This window comes from Aythya marila (assembly GCF_965140915.1).
Source record: "Aythya marila genome assembly, chromosome: 3".
NCBI classification, from domain to species: domain Eukaryota; kingdom Metazoa; phylum Chordata; class Aves; order Anseriformes; family Anatidae; genus Aythya; species Aythya marila.
In genome coordinates, this window is record NC_139044.1 from 74,634,920 (window position 1) to 74,652,987 (window position 18,068).

Genomic DNA, 18,068 nt, shown 5'->3' on the forward strand with positions numbered 1-18,068 from the left:
AATTACCAGTAAAATAAAAGTTTTAAAGTGCAATCTGAGCACAGATAAGCAATGAAGCTGTCTGTGCATCCAGTTACACTAATGTGTAGGATTGCACTGGCCAGAGTGAGCCGATAGGAAGGGCTGTGGCAGTGTTGTGGCTCTTTCTGCTTTAGCTGTGATGATAACATGGTTGGGGCTCGTAATGTCTTTCTGGTGCCTCAGGGGGTCCAGAGGGATTCAGCGTACCTGCCAAACGGTTGTGCTTCTGCAGGAATGGCTTGGAGAAACACATCTCCTAGGCACTCATGGGTTGGAGGTACGGGCCGAGCACCTTTAGATTGCTGGTTGCTGGATTTTAGGATTCTAGAGTCATGGGTAAACTGATAGGTACACTTCATTGCCAATAATTTTCATGCACATGGACTTTCATATTTCTGCTACAAATGTCTACATTTCAATCATGGGATCCTTCATATAGTATAAAGAAGCAGGTTCCTTTATGTTTAGTGTTTTGCTTTACCAGAAAAAATACTTTTTTTTTTTTTTTTTTTTTTTTCCAAAAAACAGTCATTGCTCTTTTTGGCTGTTCACCTTTGATATAAGCATTTTGACCATTATTACCTTGTTCTTGTTCTGAGAAATGAAGAGAATGGAAAACTCAACCTCATGTGAGTACCTGCCCTTAAAATGGTCAAACCACAAGCTTCCCACTACTGCTAGCAAACTGAGGTGGCAAAATACGCTAATAACCCATCCTGCCATCTTGTAAATTATTTCCCAGATTCTCACTGGGCTACAAGAGGTTGCACATGGCTCATGACAACCAGCGGCCAGTTCATCTCAGACTCACTGTGATTCACACAGCCAGTGGAAAGGCTAAGACTTCTGTCTATGTACCAATTCACACAGGAGACATTGCATTATAATAACAGTGTCTAAATCAGAGTGGTCTTCAGTCTCTAACAATGGGTAGGTACATTGCAGGTGCTCTTCTTAAAACCATCTTTGGGCAAGCTGGGTCTATTTTTGACCCTGTCACTTTGCATAACAATTGTAATTTAGCACCCTCTAATTCCAGCATCCTCTTCTTATTTTCTCCATGTTTTATTTAGGTTTTACTTTCTTTACTTTCCCACATCCTCAGCATTTCTAGAAAAGATTAAAAAGTGTGTACTCTTAATATCAACAACTTCAGCAGAATTATGTTATACATGAACTCATGTAAATATGCTGAAAGATATTTTTGGCTCTTCTAATAAATAGTACATGCAGGTAAAGCTTGTTTCCTGAAGTTTAACTTCAAAGCCATACATCTTCAAACAAATCATATACTTTTCTTCAACAGCTGAACAAAACAGATGTACCTGTCATTTACCTGTGCTATTTTTCTTTTTTTTTTTTTTAAGTGTTTTAAATGCTGCAGCAGCAGACTCAAGAGAGACAACATTCAAATGAAGACACCAGGTATAGAAAATGCCATGGTGTCAGTCACTGTGCTGCTATGATCAGAATAAAAACGTATAAAGAAATAAAATGAACATAAGCTGGTGCACAGATATTTCAACAAAGTTTTTTTTCTATAAAACCAACAGCATGTAACTGGCCTCTATTTAGAATTCTGCTTGGAGTTTCCAGGCAATATCTGGAAGGTGCATAAAGAAAAAAAGGGACCAAAATCAGGAAAAGCAGGATTAGTCTTATTAAGGTTTCACATGAAAGTTACAGCTCCTGCTATGAAGGTTTGTGCACATCTGAATAATTTCTGTTCATCATTTAAAGAAACATCATTTGCACTGAGGCAAGAATTGTCATTGTACCACTTCGTAAGTGCATCTCAGCTGCTGATGTGCTTTTTTGCACGTCTGGTTGTAAAAATAGCCATAGGCTCTGTAATTTCTTCCTAAGAAAGGAAAAGAGTCATTCCTGTACATGTACTAACCTTTACCTTCATCTAACAATGAGTTTGCAAATAATGAGTAGAAGGGAATAGAAGAAATAGAAACAATATTTTACTGCGCATACTAATGTCAAATAATAGCATGTGAGTTCCACCAGCCAGGAAGGATATCAGCAGCAAAGTACTGCCTAAAGGGACTTCCAGCTTTTACAGAAGCATAGACTTCTCCTGTACAACACTGTTTTTGTTTGAACATGATGGAGAGAGGGAAAGGAAAAGTCCAGGAAAAAGAAGAGTGTTCTAGAAATACAGATTAGAGAGAAGGAACTGAAAAATAGTTTACACTAAAGGAAATTTTAAATTATTTATTTTTACTTTTGGGCTCTTTACTGAGGCATATAAAGAGGTTATTTATTCATCTTGAAAATATATATTAACAAGAAAAATGCCACATCACCAGCATTCACTGACAGTAATGGTAGCACTGCATGAAAATCAGGAAGCTTGATAAAAGAGTGGTTATATATCAATGTTCTGTTCCTGTTTCAAGCAAAATCTTTATATCTCCTCTCATATTTATTTAGGAGAAACCTACTATTTTGCACGGTAATAACTTCTTCACTTTACTTACAATAGATAAAACTTTATGTGTTCTGTCTTCAGAAAATTCTCCAGATTTGACTTCTCTAAATTGGTTATATTTTTGATGAAATGAAAAATGAGATAACCCATGAATTTTCATAATTTATTATTTTTTTTTACTCATTGAAGACACATTACCTCAAAACATTAATTAGGTATGATTGGGGAATGGACACATCCATAAGCATGAATTTATCACCTAAGATGCCAGAACAGGCAGGGATGAATAATGACTTTGTGCTGATGCTAGAATATAATGAAATGCTGATGTATGGCACCTGGCAGCTTTTAGGAAATAAATGCTTCCCAGCTGGAAAGCAAGCCCTCTCAGCATTTGCTGCTACTTGGCAATATACGTGGAATGAAGAATCTTGTTTTCTAGATAGCAGTGTGTCCTGGTTTCAGTTAGAACAGAGTTAATTTTCTTCCTAGTAGCTGGTAGAATGCTATGTTTTGGCTTAGGATGAGAAGAGTGCTGATAACATCCCGATGTTTTAATTGTTGCAGAGCAGTGCTTATACTAAGCCAAGGACGTTTCAGCTTCTTGCTCTGTCCTGCCAACGGGCAGGCTGGGGGTGCAGTAAGAGCTGGGAGGGGACAGACCCAGGACAGGTGACCCAAACTAGCCAAAGGGGTATTCCATACCATCTGACGTCACGCTAAACAATATATAGGGGTGGCTAGCTGGGGGAGGGGGCCGGACTGCTCGGGGTTAGACTGGGCATTGGTCAGTGGGTGGTGAGCAATTGCATTGTGCATCACTTGTTTGTACACGTTATTATTATTATTATTATTATTATTATTATTATTGTGTCTTATTAAACTGTCTTTATCTCAACTCACGGACTTCACTTTCCATTTCTCTCCCCCGTCCCAGAGAGGGAGGGGGAAGGGTGAGCGAACGGCTGTGTGGTGTTTAGCTGCCGGCCAGGTTAAACCACAACACAGTGTTTTGTCAGAGCAATACCTTTCTCTAAACAATTCAGTGTCTGGAATAGGATCAAGGTTTAAAAATAAAATAATTCTCTATTTGCTATGCTTGCATTGAAAATTCATTGTAATCTGTAGGTGTCTGATAGTTCTCTGTACGAGAAAACTGTTCTGAAATAACCAGGAGATGGAATTAAAACTTATTACTTCTCTTTGGTCTATGGCTGTCTCCTGCAGGACACCCTGGCACGTCCCTCATGCCACCTCTTAGTACTCCCAAGGGGAGTACTAATACTGAAAAAATAAGCTAGAAATCACACTGTACAGGTGAACTGTTGTATGCATGTAGGAAATCATCACTTTCAAGGCTGGAAAGTGAAATGAAATTCACTGAAAAATAATTAGACTCTGTTAGTATTATTTTTGTGAGGAAAAACATAGGGCTCATCAAAATCCACATTTTTCACTGGAGCCTTCAGGTAGGAATGTTTATCTAAAAATGCCTAACTATAAAGCACTGTGAATTAGAATTAAAGAATAGAATTAATAGAATGTCCCTAAATTACCAGAATTACTGGAATATTACTAGCATACTAGAATTATATGAGCTGATTTTTTATTTCAAATAGTGTTCAAATAATAGTCCCTATAAGTGCTTAGTATTACAGTATATACAAATATTTAAATTATATATAAGATTAATTGAATATAAATAAGTAAAAATGATTCATTTTGGTAAATATATATATATACAGTTGGGTTTTTTTGTTTGTTTGTTTGTTTTTGAATTTGGAAAATTTTAACATATTTTCCAAGGAGAAATGAATGCATTTTTAAAATTATAGTAAAACAGTTGCTGTTTCTGATGAACCTGAGTGGTAGTTTTCCTGATAACCACCTGAAGTTTTTTTTGAGTTAGGTAATAGCACATAAAAAATCAACTGCTTTAGCAGTCAGTGTATGGCAGACATAGGAGGCATTTTGGTAATCATGTTGTGCTGTTTTGTGTAGATTCACAGACATTCCTTCAATGCTTTCTTAAGTAAATACACTTTGCAGCTGAATACGAGTGACTAGGACAACCAGAGAGGACAAGTGTCTGTGATTTACTTCTGGTTATAAAACTGTACTACTCCTTCTATTGCCCCACTGTCTACAAAGAGAAAACTGGATGAAAGTAATTCATGGAATTTTGGGAACATACTGTAAGTTTCTTCACCCAAGTGGTTATTCAAATATTCCTGATCTTGCGAATTGATCCAAATAAGATCCAATTGTTCCTTTGACGCAACTATTTGCAAAGAAGATAAAAAAGTTCTATTTCTGTGAACCTAGTGGAGTCTGATGATAAGAAATAACATCCCTTAAACAGTTATTTCAGTCAGGATTGTGACTAAACATACTCGTTCTGTCTCTCAGGGCAACCCTTGAGTAGCAAATCAGGCTATTTGTCTAGGGTCTCATTAGGGTTATTTTCTGTGTTTTTTTTTTTTTTTTTTTTTTTTTTTTTTTTTTTTTTTTACCCCACTGGCTTCTTAGTGGCTCCCAGATAATGTTTGAAAGTTACCCATTGCTCTGCCCCAGCTGCAATTCACTGAAATTATCATTCCTAGAGTCAGACTGAAACAATGAGACACCAGTAGATTGACCCTAGGAAATCTGTAATTAGGCCTGTGTTGCTCTGACACTCACAGAGTGCTTGCTAAAACAAAATAAACTCAACTGAAGTTATTGAGAGCTTGGCATAATGTCATGCTGACACAGGGAATCAAATATCCCACAGCATTGGTTGCTGTCCAGATGGTGTCAGGAATTGTCATTGCAGGGGCCCTTGCAGAGGTGTCTTCATCTGGATCAGGTGAGGTTCCTATTCTTTTGCTCACTTACAGTCCCCCATGGTCCTGCACGTGTATGATCCATCAATGTTAATCACCTTAAACAAAGGACAAACATCTAGATATCTGAACTACATACAAATGTTTGTCCTAAGTGATTATTTCTGCATCTGCAGAAACAGTTTCAAAAGCACCTGATCTTGGCATAGTTGGTGAATAGTAGGCAGCAAGAACTGCCCAGGGGAAGCTTCAGGAAGTCCAGGTTTCCCACCTGGAGAACTCCTGCACTGGTTAGTGTGCAGGCTTTGCTGTGCAGGTGCCTGGGGGTTCAGCTAGCACCTTTTCCGAAGGTGGTCCCTTACTTCAACTCAGTCCTTTATCTCACGTCAGTTGGCAGACCATGCAGGAAATTAATGACTTAAGTGCCCAGAATATGCACAAGGCACAGCCCTGGTGCCCAGAGACACAGTAACTGTAACTCACATGCCCTGGTTCTTGCTGAGAAATGATGACCACAGAGCTTTTTGGAACAGAAAGTCAGAGCCCATGTGGGAACACTTTGAGATCAGCAGCCAGCCAAACTCAACATATGAGTTGTTATCACCTGAGCACTGATGTCTATTTGGGGGTGGGATTCCTTTCCCCATCCTGAAAGCAGCAGCATGGGTGAGACCTGAGGTCAGCAGCGCCGTGCCAGTGTGGCCCTCAGGACCTCATGTCAGACCCACTACATATTTGGCCTTCACTTTCCAGTTTCCTCAAAGGTATACCACCTTTGCAGAAACTTAGCCCCTAGCCGCCACTTTCTTGTGCATGAGTGTAAAAGCCTAGGCCATGCAAACTACCAGCAAGTGTAACTCTAAGGCGTAGTCAGCATCCAGGTGGTTTTGAGATACCTCACCCACACTGACAGGCACAGAGTTATCTCTACCTCCAGTTTGGGGTGTCATTAATGTCCTACAGACCTTTACATTTATCTACATTGAATTTCTGCTCCTAATTTATTACAACCCCCTTGCCCTCCCATCAAACACTCAGTCCCATCTGGCCCTGCTGCAGTTAATTCGTTTTCTATTATGCTGAGCAGAAGAGATCAGAGGACTGCACCCTGTAGAACCTCCATCACCCACTGCAGAGAGACTGGGTAGGAGGGGTGGTGGCATGGAGGCACCATTATTTTGCTATTTTCTACATCCAAGGCAAGATATGGAGCCCAGCAGGCAGATAGCCACAGTTCTGTCAGTACACAAGGTGAAATGTACTCAAGTACACATCCTTTTTTTAGCTGAAGGGATAATAATAGAGATGTTTCTCAGTTATACCATTCACAAACATAGAGGTGTGTCATTTGGCCTTACAAATTAAATTAATCATTATGTAATTATGAATTAATGAGCCATTACTAATCCTTAATGCAATTCACAGTAGTGTTTTCTCATGACAGAATATGCAGTGGGGTTATCTGAAATGTATGTTAAAAGGTAAGTAACATTAAAAGTGTCAAAGCTTTGTAAGTCATGAAAGTCTGGTTTTAAAGTTATTCAGCCCTTTGTACAGGCAGCCTGACAGCACAACTGCTCGCCAGTTCCCCTGTGAAACCACTGCCTCCTGCAGGGTACAGGGAGATCATAAAAAAGGAAATAGTCAGGGCTGGGTCTGCAGATTCTCTGACTGCTCATTGTACTTGATGAAAGGTGTGCGGGGAATAAGGCAGAGCGCTCGAGTGCAAGGACAGAAAGGAGCTAAGAAAGGTAAAATAGGTTCTGTTCTAAAGAAGAATGTCTTTCTTTCCTGGGCACAATGACCCTAAATAATGCTGGACCAAATCCTTGAGATGTTTGTTAACTAGAAGGCCTTTATTTTCAGTGCCCAATATGAGATACTTAAGAAAAAATGTAGAAATGCTGAGCATCTTGTTGGCAATTAAAATTAGTTAAACTGCATCTTGAACTTCTGAAACACCATAAGAATACTAAGAATTTTAACAGACCAGAATGTAGTTTTATGGCATCAAAGATAAGAACTGTAATTCACACAATGAGAGCAACAAGATTTTTGGATGGGACTGGAAGGCAAGAAAAAATTCATGTTTTCTTGCTAGAATTAATACAAAATACATCACTATAAAATTAAGAAAATGTTCCAAGACTGCAAAATTGTATCAAGCAGGGAACTGCCCCTTCCAGAATACTGAAGTCATAATCAAAGCTGTAAGGTACGTAATAACAACATATCTCCTACTGTGTGAAGTTCTGCCACCAGGGGAATCGTGGCTTCCAGACTGAACAGCATCAAAGATCATCAGATAGTTTTAATGGGAAGCATTACAGCTGTATCTCACTTCTGTTACCAGGTTTAAGATGTAAGGAGACATTAGGAGGAAATTCTTCACTCAGAGGGTGGTGAGGCCCTGGCACAGGCTGCCCAGAGAAGCTGTGGATGCCCCATCCCTGGGGGTGTTCAAGGCCAGGCTGGATGGGGCTTTGGGCGACCTGGTCTGGTGGGAGGTGTCCCTGCCCATGGCAGGGGCTGGGACTGGATGGTCTTTAAGGTCCCTTTCAACTTGAGCCATTCTGTGATTCTATAAGGTGAAAAGGCCCTGTCATCCTCCCCCAGGATTAGGGAGGCCAGGTTTGGCCTTGTCCTAGAAGCGAGCAAAAGGAAAGCAGGATGTGGTGACAACCTTGGAGAAGTACGGATACCTCTGATGGATAATAGCAGCTGCAAAGTATTTTTTCTTTATAGAGTGAGTGCTTACCAGGAGCTGAATTATTTCTACTCCCTCATGCTGCTGACAGTATTCAGATTTACTGTGTTAGCCCTCAGATTTTACTGAATTGTTTATTTTATTCCATTCCTCCAGAAGGTGGGCAAAGAAAAAAATGACATCCTAGATGTCCTGGCTTTGGCTGGGACAGAGTAACTTTTCTTCATAGAGGCTAACACGATGCTGTTTTTTTGGATTTGTGATGAAAATAGGAATGACACCAAAGGGATGTTTCAGTTGCTGCAGAGCAGTGCTCGCACAGAGCCAAGGCCTTTCCTGCTCCTGGTGCTGCCCGGCCAGTGAGGAGGTTGGGGGTGCCCCAGGAGATGGGAAGGGACACGGCCAGGACAGCTGGCCCAGGCTGCCCAAAAGGATGTACCGCACTGTGTGGCACTGTGCTCAGCGATAGCAGCTGGGGGAAAGAAGAAGACAGGGGGATCGTTGGGGTGATGGCATTTGTCTCCCCAAGGAGCTGTGCTGCGGGGTGAGCCCTGCACTCCTGAAGGTGGCTGTTGCAGGCACGTAGCAAGCAAAACCAAGCCTGACAGGACAGAAGATGCCCTCCTCCCATTGAGAGGGAAACCTACATGTAATTGCCAGAAAGACAACAAACAGAGCTGTGCTGAGCACTTAAAACACAAATTCACAGTATTAGTCAAAGTTTTTTTTTCCTAAGTGCTCAGTGACCCATGGATGAAAGGCAGACTCGAAATCCCTTAGAGCTGCAGTTAAATTTACTGGCTTTTGGATGTACAATGCATATAAACGCAAGGGCACTGAGTCACACTGGGCAGAATATTCAGTCTGGTTTGGAATTAGCACTCTTAACCAGGAATAAACAGCTTCAGTCAAAGGGTGAGTGAGTAAACAGTGCAGAAAGACTGAAGCATATCTGAGAGGGTCTTAGTGATAGTATGGCAGCAAAACTTCACGTGGTGTTAAGAACATGCCACACAAGACCAGTGCTAATAGGGGAGTGGATAGATCACTACTTCCCAGGAAATCTGTCCCTAACATCAGCCACTCGAGGCAGTGTCCTTTATATTTAACCTTTTTCCAATATATAGGTCACTTCCATATACCTGACAGAAATTATACATTCCTATGATTAAGTTTTTTGTTTTTACTTTCATGCATGTTTGAGATGTTACTAAGGTGTGGATTGCAACATCCTTACATATCCATTCACTAGAGACTACTAGCTCTGAGACAAACAGGTTAATGGTAAAACTCCCAACACTTACATCAAGGCATCAACACGCAGCAATCCAAATGAGAGGCAAGTACCTAAACTCCTTAATAAATGAATGTCATGGGATGATTCAGTTGCTTAACAAAACATCTAGAGCTATTTGCAACATGAGACCCCCTGCACCCCACCCTGGCCTCCAGCTACCAGGCTGGAGAAGCATGACTTTTACAGTCAGAGCAACATCTTAGATACACTATAGCACCTCTAAGACCTAAGGCGCCTGTTTCAGCAAATGGCTCCGTTGTCCTCAATGGCACTAAGCCCGTATAACAGAGCTCCTGCCCAATAGTCATGTCTCAGAGCCCCCTTTGAGCTATAAATCAGAAAACATAAATAGAAATTAAAACCAAAAAAGGACAAAATAAACAATGTTTTTTTAAAAAAAGTATTTTATTTATTCACAGTACAAAAAATACTTTCTTTCCACGCCCCTGCGGTTTGTCTTGCACACACCCCTGGACCACACACACACACCACACTTTGGACACCACTGTCTTCGGTCTCATGCCCCACACTAACACTGACCCACCTCATAAGCACGTTTGTGTTTACAGGTGGTGCATGTAGAGAAGCCAGCTAATTAAAAAGAAGTGCAGTAGCAAATTAATCCCTGGTGGAACAAACCATGCCACGTCAAGTCAGCGAACTGTCTCTTTACTTTGCAAGTAGTTGCAGGAGAAGTTGCAGAGGATGTAATAGATATTTGATCAAATTTTGTAAGAGATGGAGCATTAGCCATAGAGGTGGTATAAATATATTTACAGAGGTAAATTTCAACAGGCACTCCAAAAAAAAGGTAGCTTTTTAAAAAAAAGGTATGTTTACCCACTATTTATTGACAGTGAACTATGGTAAATAGTTTGGTACAGGAAGGTGGGTATTAATTTGCAGTTTAAGCAACTAAGAAAATACCCAGATTTCTACTAAGGTAAGAACTAAAACTGAAGAGTTACAGATTCATCTGGACAGAAGTGTTTTGACTGAAGATCAAAACTACAGGTTAACGCCAGTGTTGTGCTTTTCCAGGGCCCCTGAAACTTAGTTCAAGGCATAATTTAAGTCTAGAAAATGTTACGTTAGGGTCACAGTCCATCCATTTAATGTTTCACACCCAACAGATTCCAGGAAGAGGTAGTAAAGGCATCCTTTAAGGAATCTTCTCTGATGTTAAGACCCGAGAAGCATGGCAGCGAGCCTAAAAAAAAAAGTGTGGGTAGGGGAGCGAGAAAGGAGAGAGAACAGTTTAATGAACTATTACACCATTTTAAACCATTAACTTGAAAAGTTTACTAACATATAAGAGGTTATATTTCATCTGTGATTTTTCTAGATAAAACTCAAAACAAATACAATTTTAAAAATTAAATCAAACCTTTGGAAGGAAGAAACACCCAACCCTACAAGACACACTTCCTTAATTACAGTGACCTGAATTCTAATGCTTTTGCCAGTAAGGGTAAGAGAGAGTGTGTGTCTTGCTGCTATTTCTGACATGTTCAGGGACAGGAAGCACTTAGATAATGTCTCATTTCAATATACAGCTGTTAAAGACACTTCAGCGGGTGACTCAGACAACAGTTATTTCATAATTTACACATAAAGTCTGTCCTTAAGTTTGGAGATGCTGAATACCGTGCATAAGATACCACAGAATGAGAACATGGATCCAGCAAATCGATTTGTTAATGTAGTAAAGTGGAAATTTAAGAAAAAGATTACATCTGACATTCAGCTGAAAGAACTTCAAGGTCCAAAGAACTTACAATGCCCAATGTGAATCATCTAGACAGGATTTATAACAAATGTTGACAGCTTGAACATATTAAGGTAATCAGAGCTGCATGTTGAATACTTTACATTCTAACTACTCTTAGAAAGCAGAACGTGCTAGTTCTAGTACCCAAGATGAAGAGACATTGAGTGGTTAGGCTTCAGTATCCATGTGCCTTTTTCTTCAATTATCAAATGCTGATAGATGTCACACAGCTTTATAAAGTTGAAATAGAAACACCCTGAATGTACTTTTGTGCTATGAATGCTCTGCATGTAACTTATATGCCTATGATAAGCTATTTAGAATACTACAAAAAATGCCAAAAAAAAAAAAAAGCCTAATTTACATAGGCAATCAAGTGCAAGCTTCATAAGAGATTTCTAAGCTGTCAGTTATATCAAGGTAGCACCCATTTACATGCAAAAACTGTTCTGTTCTGGATATCCTAATGATTACTCAATTAACAGAGAATATGCAGAAAGTAGAGGAAACAAAGAATGAGGTAACTGAATAGGTGAAAACAAATCACCATGTGACCACACACACACTTGAGTCTGAAAGAGGAGATGCAGATTCTTGTACATTTTCTTACAAAAACTATTTCCTGAAATACTTACCGTTTTCTCTTCCAGTGTGAGGATGCCATCTACAGCAACTATCTGGTACTGCTTTTCTTTTAAGCCACCCACAAATCTCCGAAGTAGTTTGAGACCAGTACCATCGGTGCTTTGTTTTAAGAGTTTCTGCATTTCTTGAGAAGGACATCCCGGGTCAAACAGTAGTAAACATAAGGTTTTATTTTTCTTCTCTTCTATTCCAACAACAGTACGACTGTGACCTAGTTTCAAAACAGATTTTCAGTATTTTAGACACACATAAAATCCAATTTACTTGTTTGTAGCATACTATTTATTTTCAAATCAAGGAACATAATACTTGAAATTTAATAAGGTAATTTTAAGTATAGAGCAGACGTTGACATGCTGAGATCCTGCTCATGCCCAGCTTTTCGTTCAGTAAAAATAAAAGCTTTTTAATGTTACATTTACTTCCTAGAAGTTTAACAGTAAACAAAGCTAGGCCTTCAATTAAATGAAGATGGAACGTATGACGCTGCTCTGAATTGCAGCACATACAGTTGAAGATAGAGGATAGTAAGAAACCAGTACACTGTGATGCTGACCTTGATGCTGCAAGTAGACAGGTGGTCTGGAAGTACACACTACCTTTGTAGCACCTTCATTATCTGTAGAATAGTAACGCAAAATCCACTCAAACAAACGAGGGTGCATACCCGCGGGACCAGTCGGTTTGTGAAAGTCAATAATTTGACACCTATAAAACATTTAAAATAAAAGCAACAGATACATTTGAAGCAGGTTGGTTTTTTTGTTGTTGTTGCTGTTTTTGTTTTAAATTTCACTTCAGTCCCTTCCTCCTACACCAAAAATATTTTGTAAACAACAGTAATTGCAGGCATCAAGTGGTAATTGTCACTATTTTTTTTTTAAATAAATACAGGCTTAGAAGATATATACATGTAAGTACAAAGCAATGCAGTATGCACTGTTCAAGACCACAGTATTTACTCAGTGGCAAAGAATTACTCTACTCTGTTCAGCCTAATAAGCTTATGAAGTCTGCCAAAATTAAAACATTTGATTTTTGTAGAATTACAGCACAGAGACAAATTAAGAATTCTAAATACGCAAAGTGACTAGCTGAAATGCAGATTCTTCTTGAGACTAAACCTAGAGCGAAAGTAAGCTTTTAATATTTGATTTTATGTCTATGTGGCACAATTCCTCAACCAAGTCTCAATGACCAAAACAGTTAATTCAATTTACGTATCTGCGTAAGTAGATACATACATTCACACTGAAGTAGATACATAAATTCACAGTAGATACATCTTCACACTGCACTAAATCTTATCCACTTATAGGCAGTTTAAACATAAAGCCACTATGATGGCTTCTGCTTAATAGTTTAATTCTTACCTTAATTCTGACCCTTAAAAGATACATGCTTAATTATCACTTAAAAAAAAAACATCAGAAAAAGTAATACTTACTTTATCCTGAGACTGGTTAACAGTGAATAAATTTCACATGCTCCTATCCATGCCTTGGAACCACGTAATCTGTTGTTGAAGTGAGATGCCCCATGAGGATCAAAGCCTTCTTTCCAGGCATCTTCAATCATGGACTGAATCTTCGGTATACTAGGAATTAGTGCAGTATCTGAAACAGAAAAGCTTTTGAACTGTAGCAACAGTTACTGAAATAGCACACCAAACCCATCCAGCCTCTTTTGTAAGAGCTAATTGACGTTACAAAGATAACCCCCCAAAAAAAACCCAAAGGTTAAGCTTCAGCCACATAATGCCTTGCCAATAGTCATGCCTTTGATTCTTTTCACAGTATGGTCTAGTGTCAATAGGAAACATTTAATGGGATACCCATTAAATGGTATAAAAATGGGTATCCCAATGGGTATGCCACTAGTAAGCCTTGTTGTATAAATGAAAGAGTAAAACACAGATCAATAGGTTGTCATTGAAGACGTGCAAAATAAGTAGTCAGGATTCTGATTAATACCTCTCAAGCAGTCACTATACAAGCTGTTTTGCAGCAGCGAGGAAAGGAGCATTTGGAAATTCCTGTAACCACAACCCCAGCCTTTGTCACCCAAAGATGAGTGGAAGTGATCTACTCCTGCTGAAAGCCAAACACGTCTCACATCTTTGTTTTCATTCTGATAGTACTTGCACAATGCTTCAATTACTCCTAGAAGAACAAATATGAAGTTTATCTGTAAAAAACATTACTTTTCCAGAAACAGATTACAACTAACTGAAACACGATATAAAAAGCAGCTATGAATTTTAACAGCTAAAGTAGGTTAGGAAGCAAAACTAAGTAGCAAACAAGCATATTCCCAAAGACAACCTTCATGCAGTAAGAGATTTTCAACTTCTGATACATATTTTATTTGGGCCCTTACCTTGCTTCCAAGGTTTCACAAGTCTTCAGGTTCGATAAAGGATTAAAAATATGTCAAACTTAAATTTAATTATTAAACTAAGTTGTCACAGATTAATATTTGCATCCTAATTCTAATCCTAAGTAATGAAATAATTTGTTAAAAACTGCTTTGGTCATCAAATGCATTGACTAAAAGCTACATGCTTAGTTGCTGAAATGCATTTGTACCTGAGGTTTTTGTTTTCCCATCATCTATACCAACAGCCAAACTTTCCATCATGTCAGCTTTTCTCTTGTGATATTCAAAAGGCTGCATCCTTCCTCTATCAACTTCCCTTTCCATATTCTTTAGGAATTGTTGCTTGTAGCCTCCAGAACTATCCAAGCCATACTGCCTCTGTTAGGGATAGAACGTGCATGATTAAAATCACATTTTAAAAATTCTTGTTTAATGATGTAAGAAGCTGCATGCACAATCAGTAACAATGAAAAACAGTGAACACTGAGACATAAGATCTTCAGATTTACAACCTTTTAGAGCTGAAGACCAAGCTTCACTCCTGACTAGAAATGCAGAGTTAGGACAGCTATCCCTGGAAGAGCAGACATCTCCCTGCTCCCCCTTGAGCTGACAGCCATTGGCAGAGGCAGTCAATTACCAGGAGGTAGCACGTGCAGAAACCGATGCTATCAGTGCTGTCAAGTAGGAGACAGAGGGAATCTAGTGGTGGGGTACTCACTAAAGCAGATGATGGTGTCCAGAAAGAGGACAGCCAGGATGCTCAAGGCCTCAGGTACTCTGCCAGGTAATATACTCCAGGCTGTGCCAAAAGGCAGAGCACTAGAGCTGGGTGAGGTGCAGTATGGGGTGGCAGGGTGCCTGGTGAGAGCAGTGCAACACGCACAGGTAGCACCTGGCCCAGGGTAGCAGTAAAGTCAAGTAGCTTGAGGTAGGCATGCCTCACACCAGTGCCAAGATCAGGGTTGCTGAGAATTTGCCTGCAAGCCACTCCTGCACCAACACTTCAGCACAGTCTGCCTGACTGGCATTACTAGGTCACACCTGTGCATTCTTATTTTCATGTAATCCAGGAAACAAAACATAACAAATTCAACATGATCAGCTTCTAATGGCACATCTCTTCAACATTTTGCGATTTTGAAACATTATGGTACCTGTAGCTTTTTAAATTCTTCCTTCTCCCGCTTCTCTTCTTCGAGCCTCTGCTGCTTATCTTCTTCATGTTGGAGCTGTTGAGCCAGTTCTAGATCTCTCATGTTTCCACCTATTCAGAAGTAATGATTCAAGAACAGAGGACTTGATCAGGAGGTTAACAATGCTTTGATGGATCATTTAAAGATTCTTTTCTAAGCAGACATAAACTAGGCACTACTTTTCAGAGAGGGATCCCACAGTGTATTAAGCTATTAGCAAGGAGTACTAAACAGGACTGACAACATTCAGTCTACTAAGACTCAGACTCCTGACTTCCACAAAACGTATGCAGAGTCACGGAGCTGTTGCTTGGCAAATAGTTCAAGTAACACCTCTACTATTAGTAAAACTTTTGTTTACTATGTTTCACTTAATTATTAGCAAGAAATCCTAGTTTCCTGAACATCACAGACCTATTAGCTTCTAGGATTGCTGTTAGCAACCTCGTAATGCGGGGACAAAAAGAAACAGGTTCAGAGGACTGGGTAAGGAATCTCTAGCTTATTATTAGCCATGCAAATAAGGCAAACTTATTTTGATTCCTTTACCTTATCACTATGACTGTTGAACAAGCATGAACATTTGGAGTAAAGAATTGAGTTAAAAAAAAAAAAAAAGACGTTATCAAAAGGTATAGATTTTAAACTCTTTACATGGATATTTACCACTCTAAACCCTGTACCATAGGATCACTGAATGGTTTAGGTTGGAAGGAACCTTAAAGACCATCTAATTCCAACTCCCTGCCATGGGCAGGGATGCCTCCCACCAGACCAGGTTGCTCAAAACCCCACCCAATCAAGCCTTGAACACTTTCCAGGGATGGGACAGCCACAACTTTTCTGGGAAATATGTGCATAATCCTCCAACAGAACTAGGAAAATATATGTAATACTGCTATCTTTTACATATTTTCCACTCTAAGTTTTAGTTTTGTCTAACACATAGTGAACTTATTTAACAAGCATGGATAGACATACTTCTGCATATGTAGAGCACTTGGGCAAGCAATAATACTTAGTATAAATTTCATTACGGGTGTATTCAGTTCTCTTTTTATAGAAACGCTTACTCTACATTTTGTATGAAATTCTATACTGCAACATGCAAATACTGCAAATGCTTTCAAAGATTATCAAGCTTGTATCCTTTCACATACCTTCTGAAAAGCTATGTTCCTCTAGGTGTAAATCCACGTGTTCTTCAAGAAACTGAAGGTTTGTACAGGTAAGACTGCATATGGGACATTCGTATAGCTGTTCACCATTTCCCGTGTCTAAAAAAGAAATGCAGTTTCTTGCTTAATGCAATTCCTGGTTTTGTGTGGTTTTCTTTTTGAGAGAGAATCATCCCCCAATTGATATATACAGTCTAAAATAAATATACAGTAAGAAATTTTATATTGCCATTGAAATTCCTCACAGAAAGGCAGCACATGCTAAACAGCTATTACTGTTAACCATTTTACAACTCATAAATACCTGACAAGTCTGAAAACCTTTTCCTTCTATTAATCAAGTTTTATCCCATTTAACTTACCACGGTCCTTGTAACATTTTTATTTAGACGTGCCTAGTCTGAATTGCCAGATCTTTAAGAAAAATATCTGTGCTGTTGCTGGAAGAATGCTTGCTTACAAAAATTTAATGTTTGAGTGATAATGGTTAAGTAAAATAAAATAAAGCTGTAATTCCTTGTTAATCTCCCTGGGTTTTCCTCCTGCAGTTTTTGTATTATTATTGAAGAGTACCATAGAACAGTTAAGGCTCAAAAGAACTTCTGGTGATCATTTAGTCCCTCAGATCAGGGTCAAGCCAGACAGGTTCAGGTACTCAGGGCCTTTTCCAGTCACTTTTCAAGTAACTTCAACGACAGAAACATCACAACGTTGTTGGACAACTTGTTCCAGTGACTGACCACTCTCACAGTAAGAAGTGTTCCTAAGTTTAAGTGGTATTTCCTGTATTTCACTCACAGCCTGGCATCCTGTCTGTCACTGGTCAGCACTGAGACAAAGCCAACCCCATCTTCAGCGCTCTCTTTTTGAGTCACTTCCACTTTCTTAAATTCACAAAACGCAGGATGTAATATGCTTATGTTAACTTGTTGTGGAGAACATTTGCCCAAGCTAAAAGCTCGTGACTGGCTGGAAGGGAATTTGATGTTACAATAACCTGAGCTCACCTGCAACGTTTTGGATAACACTCCAAGTGTATCAGGAACAGACACGAATGCATTATGTACGTTTAAAAAAAAAAAACAACAAATAACCACCCTTAATACAGATATTTTGAGAAGAGAAGTTTGTACGTATGCAATTAACTTATTCAAAACCTGCATTATTTACACCAACAGAAATAATATATAATCGCTACCTCCAGCTGAGAGCCGACCAGCGCTGCAGGCACCCCAGCACCCAGCCGGTTTCGGGGGCGATGCCCAACCCTCACGACCACCGCCACCTCCCTCAGCGGGTCCCCCCCATCCCCTCCGCCGCTCACCCGCAGCGGGGGCACCCAGCAGCCTCCACCCGTGCGCTCCCGGCTCCCTCCCCGCCGCCTCCGGCCGGGCCGTCACTGAGGGCCGCCGGAGCCGCTGACAGGGCGGGCAGCGGGGGTGCCGCCGCGCCGCCTCGCAGGGCAGCGCCCGCCCGCAGCCATCGCACACCAACATGGCGGCCGCCGCCTCAGCGCCTCACAGGGGCCGCCACCATTCCCCAGCGGGACGCCGAGCCCGGTGCCGCCTCCTCCTCCTCCTCCTCCTCCTCCCGCCGAGGCTGCTGGGAG

At 40.1% G+C, this 18,068-nt stretch overlaps 1 protein-coding gene across 1 annotated transcript; it reads right to left on the minus strand.

The window, feature by feature from the left end:
- Positions 1-9,696: 9,696 nt before the first annotated feature.
- On the minus strand, positions 9,697-18,026 carry ZUP1 (zinc finger containing ubiquitin peptidase 1). The gene is made up of 9 exons (XM_082755647.1): positions 17,784-18,026; positions 16,442-16,558; positions 15,243-15,352; positions 14,295-14,463; positions 13,680-13,868; positions 13,154-13,322; positions 12,263-12,414; positions 11,697-11,917; positions 9,697-10,500 (listed from the first exon to the last, which is right to left on the minus strand). The coding sequence occupies exons 1-9, from the start codon at positions 17,953-17,955 to the stop codon at positions 10,453-10,455; spliced, it is 1,347 nt and encodes a 448-aa protein (XP_082611773.1). The 5' UTR covers positions 17,956-18,026; the 3' UTR covers positions 9,697-10,452.
- Between the last annotated feature and the right edge of the window lie 42 nt (positions 18,027-18,068).

Excerpts from the sequence above, each read along its gene's own strand:
- ZUP1 (XM_082755647.1), bottom strand. The coding sequence starts at position 17,955 with ATGTTGGTGTGCGATGGCTGCGGGCGGGCGCTGCCCTGCGAGGCGGCG. Across the intron at positions 16,559-17,783 it reads GCTGGGTGCCCCCGCTGCGG|ACACGGGAAATGGTGAACAG; the intron begins GTGAGCGGCGGA and ends TTTCTTTTTTAG. Across the intron at positions 13,869-14,294 it reads TGGGAAAACAAAAACCTCAG|GAGTAATTGAAGCATTGTGC; the intron begins GTACAAATGCAT and ends TTGTTCTTCTAG.